This window comes from Staurois parvus, unplaced genomic scaffold, assembly GCF_062004578.1.
Source record: "Staurois parvus isolate SC_StPar_1 unplaced genomic scaffold, SC_StPar_1.0 ptg000049l, whole genome shotgun sequence".
NCBI classification, from domain to species: domain Eukaryota; kingdom Metazoa; phylum Chordata; class Amphibia; order Anura; family Ranidae; genus Staurois; species Staurois parvus.
In genome coordinates, this window is record NW_028317845.1 from 1,092,399 (window position 1) to 1,107,500 (window position 15,102).

At 38.9% G+C, this 15,102-nt stretch overlaps 1 protein-coding gene across 1 annotated transcript in view; it reads left to right on the forward strand.

Moving 5' to 3' along the window:
* FARP2 (FERM, ARH/RhoGEF and pleckstrin domain protein 2) overlaps positions 1-15,102 on the forward strand; it is a 179,005-nt gene that overhangs the window by 86,279 nt on the left and 77,624 nt on the right. The window contains 2 exon segments of the mRNA XM_089665638.1: positions 1,996-2,053; positions 3,747-4,029. Coding sequence (XP_089521764.1) covers positions 1,996-2,053; positions 3,747-4,029 — 341 coding nt within the window.

Sequence of the window (15,102 nt, forward strand, 5' to 3'; positions counted from 1 at the left end):
AACCTTTCCGTGTTTGGAGATTACATTTCTTTTCCTCCAGACGTAAAGAGTGCCCCCTTGTCCTCTGTGATGACCTCAGGCTGAATAGCTCTACACCAAGTTCACTATATGAACCACTGATGTATTTATACATGTTGATCATATCCCCCCTTAATCTTCTCTGCTCAGGAGAGAATAAATTCAGTTCATCTAATCTTCCCTCATAGCGGAGTTCCTCCATGCCTCTTATCAGTTTGGTTGCCCTCCTGTGTACTTTCTCCAGTTCCCCAATGTTCTTTTTGTGAATTGGTGCCCAAAACTGAACTGCATATTCCAGATGAGGTGTTACTAATGATTTGTACAGGGGTAATATGATATCTCTCTCTCTGGAGTCTATACCTCTTTTAATACAAGAGAGGATTTTGCTCGCTTTAGAAGCCGTAGTTTGGCATTGCATGCCATTATTAAGCTTGTGATCTACCAGAACCCCCAGATCCTTCTCCACAATTAATTCCCCCAGTTGTACCCCTGTCTCTTTTTCTATAATTGCCCATCTGTGACATCCAGCTTTTGTTTTGTGTGCTGCAGTAAAAATGTAAATTCTGCAATTACCCAACAATGTTGGCCAGCTTGAGTCTTGTCCCAAACAAGCAACTGTTTCTTAGGCTGAAAGAACAGCAGAGCTGAGACTGAAAGCGATCACAGTCTATTCCCTCAGTGCCATCCAGCTCCTGCACAGAAATTAATTGAAAAAGAAGGCTCAGGAGCAGTTGAGTAGCTGGCCCATATTTCTGATTGAATGCAGGGTTTTTTCCAATGTTTGGCTGAAAGTCGAAGACCCCTGAAGATTTAACATGAAATGACAATTTGAATTGGTTTAATGGCTAGTAGCTAAGCAAAATTATTTGCAATTTCTTTACTAACTACTAACCAAAAGTAATTCCATCCAAAACTGATATTTGCTATGTGTGGTCATCCGTAACCTGAACTATCTAAAGCTTATTGAATGTTTTGGAGACCTCCGTGATCAGATTTCCAAGCAGTAGTAATTTGTCTCCCACAAACCTTATTGAAGAGGTTACTCTCTTGGCTGTGGTTTTTCCAGTAATTTATTCTACGTTACGGAGCACTCTATCAGGAGAGAATAGCATCGTCATTTGGCATGTAATGGCCAGGGTAGGTGATTCTGATGCCAATATCCTCCCAGAAATCTGATTCCAGTCATACTGATAGCCATTTTGTACCAGTTTTGGAAGACTTCAAATAGTCCATACTAATGTGTTCTCTGTGGTTTTGATCTTTTCCAAATTTTGAGCAATCAGATTGTAAAAACTGGGCTATAACTCTTTCAGAAATGCCTTTTGACTTCCATTGTAGTGCTTTGAAATGATTTACTGAAGAATTACCATGTATAAATACCATGCCAGTGAGATACCAGGCTGCATGTTTTATAGCATCCTTGCAAAACTGAAATGTTTGTTTTGGGTAGCGTTGCCCTTTTTATTAGCATAACCTGTCCCTGCTATAATAGTTTCGTTTAAAGGGTTTCCACACCCAGCTCTTGATTTTGCCTCCCTGATTAGTAAGATGATGTGATGTGGTTTAAAAAGAAAAGCGAAATGGTACCTTCAGTTTGCAGGGTGAGCAGTCTTTTTGCTTAAGACAACTGTGCTGCAAGCCGGACCATTTAAAATGGCAACTAGGATTGTCCTGTAACCACATCAAGGTAATCTGTATGATTACACTCTTGATGTAGACTTGTAGTGGTGTAAGATTATTTTACAATTCAGGGCTAGTTAGATGAATACCAAGAGGCAAGGCAGATGGCCCTATAGGTTACAATTGAGGGTAAGAGTGCATGTTATGGCATTACTTGCATATCTGTAGACAGTAGAACTTATCTCTCATGTTGAGTCTCTTCAACATTGCTTGTATGCATTGTACCTGCTTGTGTTTTAACCATTGGGCTTTGGTGTCAGTGGGATCCTCCTGACTGCATTGCTCTCTGTCCTGCAGGAGACACAGCAAACCCAGAGTGTCCCCTTGCAATGTGACTCCTGACTCTCCAAAGCAGGTGCGTGTAGATATACAGCACTGGGTGCCTCATGCTTTGCTGTCTCTCTTGCTTGCTTTTTCTGTTTTCTGTGGTTCCTTAGATCCCTGAGCTTTTTCCTTGCTTTGCTGCTTACTGGCTAATATTTGCTGCATTATCTTAGACCTTTCTTCTTTTTCTCATTAGCTTTTTTTTTTTTTTTTTTGCTTACTGTATTGCTTGGACCTAGGTCAGCAAAACATGGGGGAGGGGTCTGGATAGCTTTTGATCTTGACAATGCTTTGTTTTCCTTTTGCACTGAAGTGAAATCTCAATCAATGTTATTTGCCCCACCACCTATCTTCTGGGAACTACAAAACACCACCTCTCTATATATTGGAAGTGAAGAGAGGAGGTGTTTTTCATAATCCAATTTAGGAGAGCGGCCTAGGGTGGCAATGCTACTAGTGAGTGCTGTCACTTTATGATGGAAAGTGTGTTACTGACAAGATTGCATGATACCGAGAGAAAAAGCCCCTAAAAAGCAAACTAATACAGACACTGCCTCTAAAGGCTAGCTGCAGTATGTTATATTTTTGTTGTTGGGTTTAGATATACTTGAAAATCAGCCTAACATTAGACAACAACCAGATAGTAATACATTAAGCCCATGCTGGGCGACATGTGAAACCCTGGAGAAAGTGATGGGCCATTGGTGAAACATATTTGCCGACAGCCACTCTGAGCACTTCTAATAGGTTCATTTGAAATAGTCTGATTCCCCCCCCCCCCCTTTTACTAGCTTATTATCTCCTGATCTCTATTATACTGCCAAAAGGACAGTTGGAAACCATGCATGTTGTTCCTACCTTGACATACCCTTTTCTTCATGTATTACAAGCAACACGCATATTTTATGTGCTTTGCTTAGTATGTACTTCTGTGACATGTACAAGTGTGCACTACTCTAATTGCACATGTAGGTACATTTATTTCATTTGGCTCGATCAGACTTGGTGTCTTAAGACCTGTTTCACCAGTAGGTACATCTACTCCGAAAAATAAAGTGACTAAATGGTCATACAGCAATACACAACAGAACCAATTGTATCTTAAGAGGCAGCATGCAGACTGTGAAACCTGGCTGAAATTCCTATATGTTTCCTTCCTCTGTTCATTATTTTATTTGCTGCATGAAATTGCTTTTGGTCTAGCCACATGTCATTATTTTATCAAAAGAGTGAGAACAACCCATATACTCGCATAGAGCATATTCACTGTGCTTAACATTACCAAGATAACTGGGGAATTCTCATAGTATGCTTTCTTAAATAGCCACCATGGACTTTTAATGTCACGTCTTGTTATAGTAGCTAGTGCAAAGGTAATGGATAAGGAAATTTGACTGCTGAAATCTCTCCTTAAATTTATATGTGGTAATAACTATGCATCTAAATTCATACTTTTGTTCTATTATTGTTTCACATGACGATTAATCTTCAAGCCTTCCTCATCTTTTCAAGTTCATTCGCCATTACAAGGTCTTTCATCCCACCCTCTTCATATTTTTTTCCCTGCCTTTTTCCTTTTATTATGCATTTCTGCATTTGCAAATATCATGCTACTTTTACACTTATGATTAGTTGTTATTCAATAGTTTATATAGCCAAAGTTCAATAAACAATAATGTTGTTTGACATGTTCATAATTTCAATCTGCTGTTTTGTGTTTCCAGATCATCACTTTCACTGAGAGTTTGAAGACTCCTCCATTGCCTTCTCCTCTTACCCTGCCTCCTCAACCTGTATCCAACCCCCCTACCTCCTTTCCACAGAAAAGCATTACCAGAGTTGAAAATATTCCAGCTTCTCCATGGAAAGAAGAACCCACCAGAATACCAGAGACCACGGGGCTGCCAGTTCAATCGCCATTACAAGGTCTTTCATCCCACCCTATCCCTTCTTTTCACAGTAGACAGGATTCCATAGAAATCCTGGATTCAGAAAATGCTCACCACAGTGAAGATGTCAGGTTGTGGGTAACAGGTGTTCCTGATTCTCTTCTGCTTACTGAAGAGTTTATAGATGATGATCCAGCTGACATCTCCTTCAGTGGAGGAGCAGAGGTGTATAATTATGGGGGAAGAATGGTGGCATCTGACCATGAGGACATTCCACCAGAAGAGTATTATCTGGATGATGTGGATATAAGAGATTTCAATGGCAATACAAGGCCAACAGATGCTAGTGAATTATTTCAGGTGAAGGCTCAGGCTAGTCTTATGCAGAGTCTTCTTAGCCCATCAGAAAATGGCTCACTTCTCAACCACCGCTCAGAAAGTAGCTCTCTGCTCCATCATTCTGAAAGCAGTTCCCTTACCAACCTTAATGGTATTCCAAGCTTTTCGCGTTCTGAAAACCACTCCACTGCCAGCTCAATGATCAACTTTCCAGCCTGTTCTGTTCGGTCAGAATCCAGCTCTGCTCTCCAGTTTGGAGATATCTTGGACCAGCTTGAACAGCTTAGCTACCCCCCGACAACTACAGAGGACTCCAGCAGCTCTGATGGTGATTCTTGGGACTCCGAGGAAGAGACCCCACTTGACATCAACTTATTTTTCAGCAATCCACTGACACAGTATGCCAGTTTTAACCAACTTGGGATGCAGGATAAAAAGGGACCACCAGACATCTGATTCTTCATATTACAGTGTGTTAAGCAGATCAAGTGATCAGATAGAATGCAGAGGAGCCTTAGCTACAAATGTTTTGTAAATGGAGGGATCATTATCCCCAGGAATGTGTTGTTGGAGTGATTGGTTTACACTTTAAATATAATTTTATAGTTGAAAAAAATGGGAGACAACTGTAATTTGTTGACTCCATTGGCTATACGGGAAGGACAGTTAAGCACAGTATAATTTGTGATTTTTATATCTATACAATAATTGTATTGTACATATTCTGTCTTCTTTTCCTGATGGATGGCAGCGTTTAGGTAGCCATACCTAGGTTTTCTTGTAAATATAAAATGCCATATCTCTGTGGCCATTTTCCTTTAGAACACTGAATATATTTTAAAAAGAATGTCACCATTACGTTTACTTGTATATGCCATTTTTGGCTCATTGATTTGTTTTGATTTTGCAGATAGTGCATTACGATCTTGTGCTCACTGCGTGTTGTCTTGTCATCACTAATCCTCTCCGTTACATTTCACTTTCTCTCTTGCATTGTCCTCACTATGCAACCAATTTTGTCTGTCATTGCTTCAAAATCTAATACCTTCACTAGTATCTTCATATTACTGCTTGGAAGTATAATACCTTCACTAGCTTTTTAAAGTTGCTACTTGGAACACTAAGGATTCATTCAAATAGCAGCTGGAGCACAGCCACTGGTATATGGTGTTAAGGCATCGGTGCCAATAAGCTGTGAACCGCACATTGCACAGGTTTTTTTTTTCTGTGCACACTTTATTGAAATGATGTTTCATTAAAGTGGTAATAAATCTAAAAAACAAAATTGTAATATATTTCAGATTGCAAATCCTTAAATATGGTGCCTGCATTCTTTCTTTTTTTTTCTTTTTGCCTTGTAATCTTGCCAGTAACTTTGGGTTGATCCACTCTAATGGAGGAGCAACAGCGTCCCCTTTTGGATTGCAGCAGATTTAGATGGACTTGACTAACAAATTAAAGCCGAACTCCAGATAACATTTTTTAAGCAGGTACGGCAGGTTTTTTTCTTCTCTTCTGAGGTAAAAGTTTTACCGAAAGAAATAAAGGCTGACCATTGGAAGCACTCCTGTCATTGATAAATGGTTTTTCACAACCCTCCAACTGACACTTTTGATGGACAGCTTGGTCTATTAAAGAAGTTAAAAAATAACAGACTTGCTAGTTGGTTCACCAGTTGAAACTAAAGGAAAAATCCTAAAAAAGGACCAATGCAGTCATCACATCAAGAAGTAATAAGCCGAAATATATACATTTATGGTTTAATGCTGCTTTAAGTACTATTGAGGGTTCTGTTGGATTCCAATATGACAGTGCATCACACCATCCTGTCCTGAAGTAAATTACTGCATGCTGTGCTTTTCTCAGTGCACCCCACCCAGCACAGTCCCAACACACCTGATATTAACAGTCCCTAATATCTTCACTTGTCTTTCCATGTTACTGCTTGGAACTGCAGGCTTCATGCACCCTGGGCATTTGCCCAGCTACTCTGTATGCCTTTACCCCTGACAGGACATGTTAACAGGCATTTAGGTGCATCAAGGGTTTTTCCTTCCTTTAAACGTTCCTTTTCTAATACACCTATAAACGCCTGTGTGTGCATGGTCACATAGGCTAACATAGAGGGGCATTTAGAGTCAAACTCTCTAAAAAGTGAATTTTTTTTATGCCCAGTGTGCATGAAGCATCATATACTCTCTAATCTTTTCATGTTGCTGCTTGGAACTCTAAAACCTTAATATGTGTTTTCATGTCAGTGCTTGGAACTCATGATATATTCACTAGTCTTTTCACACTTCTATGCTTGGGGAACTTTTCACTGTCTGGAAGGATCCTGTGTTGAAATTTCAAAGTGCATTGCTAATGACCTGTATGATCTAGCTCAACTATAGCAGAGGTTTTTTTTTTCTGAATAGTACCTGTCGTGGGGTATTTTTTATTAGCGGCTTCTCAGCAACCTATCGTTTGTGTCGCCAGTTATTCTTGAATTTAACATTTTTTACTGGTAATAACTAACTACTTTGCGCATGTAATTTAGATCTCTCTTTGACAGATGTTACTAACTTTTTCCGCAGCTAGAACATTCTGATATGTAGTCACCTTGATTCTATGTGTGCACTACAGTAAACCAGGTTTGATTTTTTTTTTTCCTTTGGTATGATGTTGTATTTGTGTTTTGTTTCTGAAATTAATGTGGATTGCCAACAGTTGCTATTGCTGGCTTTTCTTGAGCATCTAACGTTGCAGTGAATAGGCAAGTCTATTCACAGTCTCACAGCACTTGCATGCCGCCTTTATCTCTACAATTTGAATCACATGCTTACAGTTTATACAGCAGTAAACAAGATGGTAACACTACTCTGTGCAAACTATGATATGTAATAATGGCACTTGTCTACTGTGAGCTTCTCATGGAAGGTCCTTCATCATCTATTAATGTTGACAGTTTTTTCAAAAAGTACCCTTGACTGTGAGAATGTTCCCAATATCATGAGAGTTTAGCACATTTAACAAAGCTAAAGAAAGAAGCAATTTCTGTTAATCTGAATGGTGCATATAACACTAGGATATGTTCATTTTCCTTCAGAACTCCCTTAAACAGCATTATGTATTAATCACTATGTCTCATTATAAAGTAAGATTATTTAGGTTTTCAGACACTATGCCCAGTTCTGTGAGATAGTTGACTATATGTGCAGTATAGAACAAGGAGTATGCACCTGTGCACGTTCCTAGTCCTCACACCCGACTTTCAATTTCAATTATTGACAAGTTAACTGATACATACTGACTTTTCTAAATTTGGCCTGGGCATTTAAGCTTAAATTTTCCCTGGTCACAAAAGCTTTAAATTGGTGGTTATTTATATATTATGATAGTGAGGGACAGAATTTTTACAATGACTTTTAATAATAAAAAGCAGATGCATGCTTTAGAGAGAGAGAACACTAATAGAGAAGTTTTTAACTATTTGTTTTTGCTCTTTTTGGAGCTTGAATATATATATAGCTGGTCTTTTTATCTTTGCTTAGCTCCTGCTATTAAATTTAACCAGTGCGGCAGTACAAGGTACTGTAGCTTTTTAAAGGCATTCAGGATTTTCTTTTTACTGACCTGAGTACAGCCAAAAGATCTGAGTAGTTGAAGTGTTTCTGCACTTTGCTTTATGTGTTGTAAGAATAATGTGTAAAGCCAGGTACGCACGTAGTGTGCAAAAGTCGGCTGGGTGTATATGCTTCTCTGTTCAACAGAAGCTTGTCTAACGAAATTCTACTATCCCAAAGTCATGCTGGAAAATCCGTATTCAATCCACCAGTGGCTGCAGGTACTGATCAGCGTATTCTGGTGAGGTATCCCCATTGCTAGAATACAGTAGCACAGTGGGAGAGATCCCTGTATCACACATTGTGTTGTGTTGATGCAGGGATCTGTCTTTTTTATTTATTTTTTTTTTCATTCAAAAAAAAAATGTTTATATCCAGCTTTAGAACCACTGTAGATGAATACACTATATAGATTTTTTGATGCTTTAAAGGTAGTCTCCAGGCACAAAAACATTCATTCAGATATTCTTCAATACCCATAATGGATATAAATCCACTTTGTGCACACCGAATGCCTTTGCATAGCCAAAGTATTAGTGACATCAGCATTGTACTGTACCTGCTACAGGCTGCCAGCTGAAAACATTAGTACAGGAGGGGGCAGATGCAAGACTAGTCACTTTGCACAAGGAAAGAGGGCAAAGTTTCACACTGGACTGCTACAGATCTGTGAAAAATAACACAAAGTAAACCAAGCAGCCAAGTTAGCGTTAACATGGTTTATGCCTCAACATGTTTCTGGCTGAAGATCGGCTGGTTCAACAGAAACTGGCCGACATTCAGCCAAGTCTGTACAGCAGCCTGTCCGACAGAAGCCGGCCTAATGTCCAGCTTCTGTTGAATGGCCATGCTGGAGAACCAGCATCCAACCGGCGTTCTGTCAGTGCTTGCAGCCAATGGCTGTGAGCTCCATTGACGGGAGGGGAGTAGAGATGTTCCCGCTATCAGAACACAATAGCTCAGTAAGGGAGATTGCTGTACTAATATTCCTTGTGTTAGTATAGTGATCTGTCAGTTTTACAGTGTGTATGCCTCATAAATCTCTAGTATAGCTCAACCAACCTAAGTGCAGCACTGTGTGTGAACACTACAGTGTCACACTTTCTTTGTGTGATTTAATATTGTATAAATTATGAAGCTGGCTAGGTGTTGGCAATACGATTTTCTATAGTGCTCCTTTTATAATCATTATGGATGTGTTTTACTTAATGGAATTTTGTAAATATGCTACACTATGGCGGAGCTCAGATGATACGGTTGATTATTATCAGGTACGATTTGCTCCCCAGGGGATTCACTGAGTCTGCTTTTATCTTCTAATTGTGCCTTGATAATGCTTACAAATTTCTGTGCAGTCATGTAACTAGCACACTGTACTGTACCTTATTAAGATGTCTGTACATTAAATCATACTGGTGCCAATGTACCTGCAGGGAAGGGAGTGTCTACTATTTGTCAATCCATTTGTATCTTTAATATGTTTAATATCATATGTATCCGTAATAAAGGTAGGAGTGCTGGAGCTCTCCTTTTACATGTTTCTCTAGCTGTGTACAGTCTGGTAGTCTCTTGTGTTAAACGCCACAAACGTAGTCTAGTTTTTTTCTTTTTTTGTTTTGTTTTTTTTTTGTTTAACGTAAACGTTTTGGTCAATGTCTAAAAGAGCATCAACCATTACACTGAGACATCAACCTAAGATTTTCTAAAATGAACACTTTGTTTACCCTTCTTTTTTGTTATATTTACCATATCTATTCATTACCTATTGGTGATCAAAGATGCATAGACATTTGCTCTACCATTTCTGCATGTTTGTTTTCATGTAAATCTGCACATACTGGTATATTTTTCATATATATTGAAACGAGAGCATAGAGTGCTTCCTTAGTTCTCAACCTCCTAAGCTGGATATAGATGTTTCAAAATCCAGCCATTCAGCAGGGACCAACCAAATTTCAATCCATCTATGGCCATTCCCATTTGAGAGATGTCGACCTAGTGATTGACTCTTCTTGCACAGGAATGTTGGAAAATTTGTTCAATCGGTACATGCAGCCAATCTGCTGCAACGCTGATCAGTATATTCTGACAGAATACAATACTGGAGCAGGGTGGATTTCTTCTTCCACCTTGAATATGTGGATTTGTGGAATTCAAAGGGAATCTGCTAAAGGACATATCTGCATGAAAAGTCTGATCTAAAGTTACCATCCCACAGCTTAGACTAGTTCTGGAGCTTTCTCAGAGGATTTTTTTTTTCGTTATTGTCAGCAAAAAAGGCGATTATGGAGTTTTACTTGGATAATGGTGACCTCATGCTCGTAGCATACTGGAATCAAAGAAAACTACCAGCTATTATTTTAGTACCTCCCTACATAAATTTTTGTGTAGCAGCTGGGAGTGACAGCTTTGGGGCTGCTCGCATCACATATAAGATGCTTCTGTCCTGTGCTAGTATCAAAGTTTTTGAATGTCTACACAAGAGGCTTTTACAGGTAAACAACATGTCTAAAATACATTAAATGAAAGTATAACAATATCGGAAGATTGTCTAACTGAATAGTCTGATGACAGGGTCTCTTTAAAGAATACCTTAGATACTTTAGTAGAACATTAAAACGCCACACTGTACACAATGGATTATGTATAGTTTGACCCATTTTACCTTTTTACTCCATCCCAGTGTTTCTGATATTATTCACTGCTTATGTAATGGTTGAAACTTATCAAGGTAACATTTTTTACTTTAGAAAGTTTCACTTTTGGTCTTGATCAGTGTTATACCTGGGAAAAGCTTTCCTTGTTTACTTGGACTTGGCCAAGGAGAAAATTATTTTTTAATACAAGATGAAGTATATTTATCATATATTGCTTTGCAGATTTTTGATGTTTGGAGGCTGGAGCTTTTATGTCCAGAGTTCTTTCTCTGCGTTGTGTTTCTGTCTGGATCTAGCTACTTAGAGCTCTTTTATTATGATAATTAGGACTCTCTGAGGCATCTTGCTCTCTTTCCATTTTTAGTCTCCATTAAAGCTTGGTAGTTTCTTGATTTTTCATTCCTTGTACCCTCTCTGCACTCTTTGCCTGATATTCCTTCAAAACAGCATCTACGCTCTTATACTTTCACTGCTCCTATTGCATCAAATCATTTGTTTTTTTTTTTATTCCTCTTTTTTTTAGTGCATAGCACATGCTATAGTCAAGTAAGGCAGTGCACAGAAATGTTGTAAACAGCAAAATCAATTTCCTTGTGGATTGTGACACCTGCGCTGGGTCTGGCTGTATGCTGTGCTCATACAGTGGCAGTAGCTTTGGGTCTCTTGTCCTCCCTAAGATCTCCCCCTATATCCCGTCTGGACTGTGCCAGTAGGGGCATGTTCAACTTATATGGTGCAGAAACCATTTTCACTGTGCTCTATAGGACAAGGCTATGAAGAGCACTTTGCGTGGAAACATTGCTGAGACTATGGCTGTCTACGGTACCAACTATGTACTCTTTAAAACTATATGTGACTACTGTGTTAGCAGTGCTGTCTAAAGTAATGTGGACAGTAACTAATTTTGGGGCTTATTATTATAATACAGGATTTATACATAGAGCCAACAGTTTGCTCAGCACTTTACAAAATGAAGGTAGACATTACAGTTACAATACAATTTGGTACAAGAGGAAACAGAGGGCCCTGCTCGTTAGAGCTTCCAATCTAGGAGACCTTATATTACATCAAGGTTTCAATCTGCAACCTCCAGAAAAATATGGATAAGAGGTTCATACACCAGTAAGACTGACAAGATGAAGTGGGAGTGCTATATAGCAGGAAATCTGCAACAGAAATGGGGAAAGGAGTATTTGGTCAGCTGGCCAAGCGAAAGAAGCAACTCATCTGCTTTCCCCTAAACAAATGGACAAATCAGGTTCATTCTGAAAAGTCTGTGCTGATTTATAAAGGAATGAGCGATTCTTAAAATATAGCAAATATATTTTGCCCTTCCATGAACAACAGAACAATTTCAAGGTAAGAAGGTGTCTACATTGAGAGACATTTTAACTGCAGTACAATAATGTGACTTCATGAATACATTGCTAAAAATTCAGGGGAATGCAGTAAGGGAAGAAGTTACTTTCATTAGACAAATTACATATTGAAAATTCCGGAGTGAATCTCTATTTTGCAAGAATGAATAGGTTACATATATATTTGGACACAGGCACAATTTTAGATTTTTTCAGGTATTTACCAAAACATATTCAAGCTTTAGTTATATAATGGCTATGGGCTGAAAGTGCGCAGTCTCAGGTTTAATTTGAGGGTATGTACATCCAAATTGGATGTACATACCCTCACCTTACCTGAAAAAAACTAAAATTGCACCTGTGTCCAAATATATATGCACCTGTGTTTGTGTGTGTATATGTATGTGTAATATATATATCTATATATATATATATATAAATATATATATATATATATATATATATATATATCTCTATATATATATATATATCTCTATATATATATATCTCTATATATATATATCTCTCTATATATATATATATCTCTATATATATATATATATATATATCTCTATATACACAGTGAAGGAGATAAGTATTTGACCCCCTGCTGATTTTGAATGTTTTCCCACTCACAAAGAAATGATCAGTCTAAAATTCGAATGGTAGGTGTAGTGTACACTGAGAGACAGAATAGCAACACAAAATTCAAAAGAAATGCATGTCTAACAAATTATGCACAGGAGATGAGCAGAGACTGCGGACATATTACAGGAGATGACCAGAGACTGCGGACATATTACAGGAGATGACCAGAGACTGCGGACATATTACAGGAGATGACCAGAGACTGCGGACATATTACAGGAGATGACCAGAGACTGCGGACATATTACAGGAGATGACCAGAGACTGCGGACATATTACATGAGATGACCAGAGACTGCACATGTGCTTCAGGAGATGACCAGAGACTGCACATGTGCTACAGGAGATGACCAGAGACTGCACAAAGGTCTGCAGTCTCTGGTCATCTCCTGTACTGTGATCGCCTAGGCAATCGGAAGCAGAAGTTGTCCTCCCTCCCTCCCCGTAGTTTTCTGGGACACGTGACAGGTCCCAGAAGACTACGGGGCCATTTTCAAAGCGCAGCGCTTCTCATGCATGTGCAGTGGGCACCCTGCTGTGAAGCCACAAGCTGTCACAGTCGGGTGCCCACATTGAAGATGCCGGCGCCAGGGAGAGAAGATGGCCAGTGAAACCAGTGGTCATGAGGACACCGCTGGACCAAGGAGCACGTTCTGCTGCACAGAACAGCTGAGCAGTCAGCCCCGTATTCTAACATGGCGACGGGGGGAATACCCGGCTAGCCGCTCCATAAGGCGCACAGACATTTTTCCCCATTTTTTGGGGGGGGGGGGGGAAAGTGCGTCTTATGGAGTGAAAAATATGGTGTATATATCTGTGTGTGTGTGTGTATATATGTATGTGTATGTGTATGTATGTGTGTATATATATATATATATATATTATATGTGTGTGTGTGTATATATATATATATATATATATATATATATATATATATATATACACACACATATACAGTTGTGTTCAAAATATTAGCAGTGTGAACAATAATAAAGCTCAAAATCCTTCTAATAGCTTTTATTTCCATACACACAAATGCTTTGGGAACACTACACATTCTATTCCAAATCAAAACATGAAGAAAAATATATCAAATTTGTGTTCCTCTTAAAAAAAAATTGAAGAAAAGTGAATATTAGACTTCAAAAAAATAGCAGTGTTTGTATTCTTCTTTACAAACTCAAACATTCACTATATAAACTGAAAAATGTTTGAAGATTTTGCTTTCCTTTGAATCACTTAATGAATATTTAGTTGTATAAGCACTGTTTCTGAGAACTGCTGTACATGTGTGTTGCATGGAGTCAACCAACTTCTGGCACCTGTGAACAGGTATTCCAGCCCAGGATGATTGGACTACATTCCACAATTCTGCTCTATTTCTTGGTTTTGCCTCAGAAACTGCATTTTTGATGTCACCCCACAAGTTTTCTATTGGATTAAGATCCGGGGATTGGGCTGGCCACTCCATAACGTCAATCTTGTTGGTCTGGAACCAAGATGTTGCACGTTTACTGGTGTGTTTGGGGTCGTTGTCTTGTTGGAACACCCATTTCAAGGGCATTTCCTCTTCAGCATAAGGCAGCATGACCTCTTCAAGTATTCTGATGTATTCAAACTGATCCATGATCCCTGGTATGCGATAAATAGGCCCAACACCGTAGTATGCGAAACATCCCCATATCATGATACTTGCACAAACATGTTTCACTGTCTTCACAGTGTACTGTGGCTTGAATTCAGTGTTTGGGGGTCGTCTGACAAACTGTCTCCGGCCACTAGACCCAAAAAGAACAATTTTTCATCAGTCCACAAAATGTTGCGCCATTTCTCTTTAGGCCAGTCAATGTGCTCTTTGGCAAATTGTAGCCTCTTCAGCACGTCTTTTTTTGAACAGTGGGACTTTGCGGGAACTTCTTGCAGATAGCTTGGCTTCACGTAGGCGTCTTCTAATTGTAACAGTACTCACAGGTAACTTTAGACCTTCTTTGATCTTCCTGGAGCTGATTGTTGGCTGAGTCCTTGCCATTTTGGCTATTCTTCTATCCATTCGAATGGTAGTTTTTCGCTTTCCTCCACGTCTTTCAGGTTTTGGTTGCCATTTTAAAGCATTTGCGAGCATTTTAGCTGAGCAGCCTATCATTTTCTGCACTTCTTTATATGTTTTCCCCTCTCCAATCAACTTTTTAATCAAGGTACGCTGTTCTTCTGAACAATGTCTGGAACGACCCATTTTCCTCAGAATTTCAGAGAGAAATGCACTGTAACCAGCATGTACATTTGCTGCCTTCCTTCCTTAAATAAGGGCAATAATTGCCACCTGTTTTTCAAAGATGAATGACCTCGCTAATAGAACTCCACACTATGATTTTGAACATGCCCCTTTCAATTAGTGATTCAATTACACAGAAACAGCAGCATGCATGTCATGACTGCTGGGTCTGTTGGATTTCTATTACTCTACTACACCTGCTAGTAAATTATTTGCCATGTAGAAATATCATTTCTACCAAAAACAGTGATTGATCAGGTTAGTGATGTCTGACTGCTGTTATTTTGAACACAACTGTGTATGTATGTATAT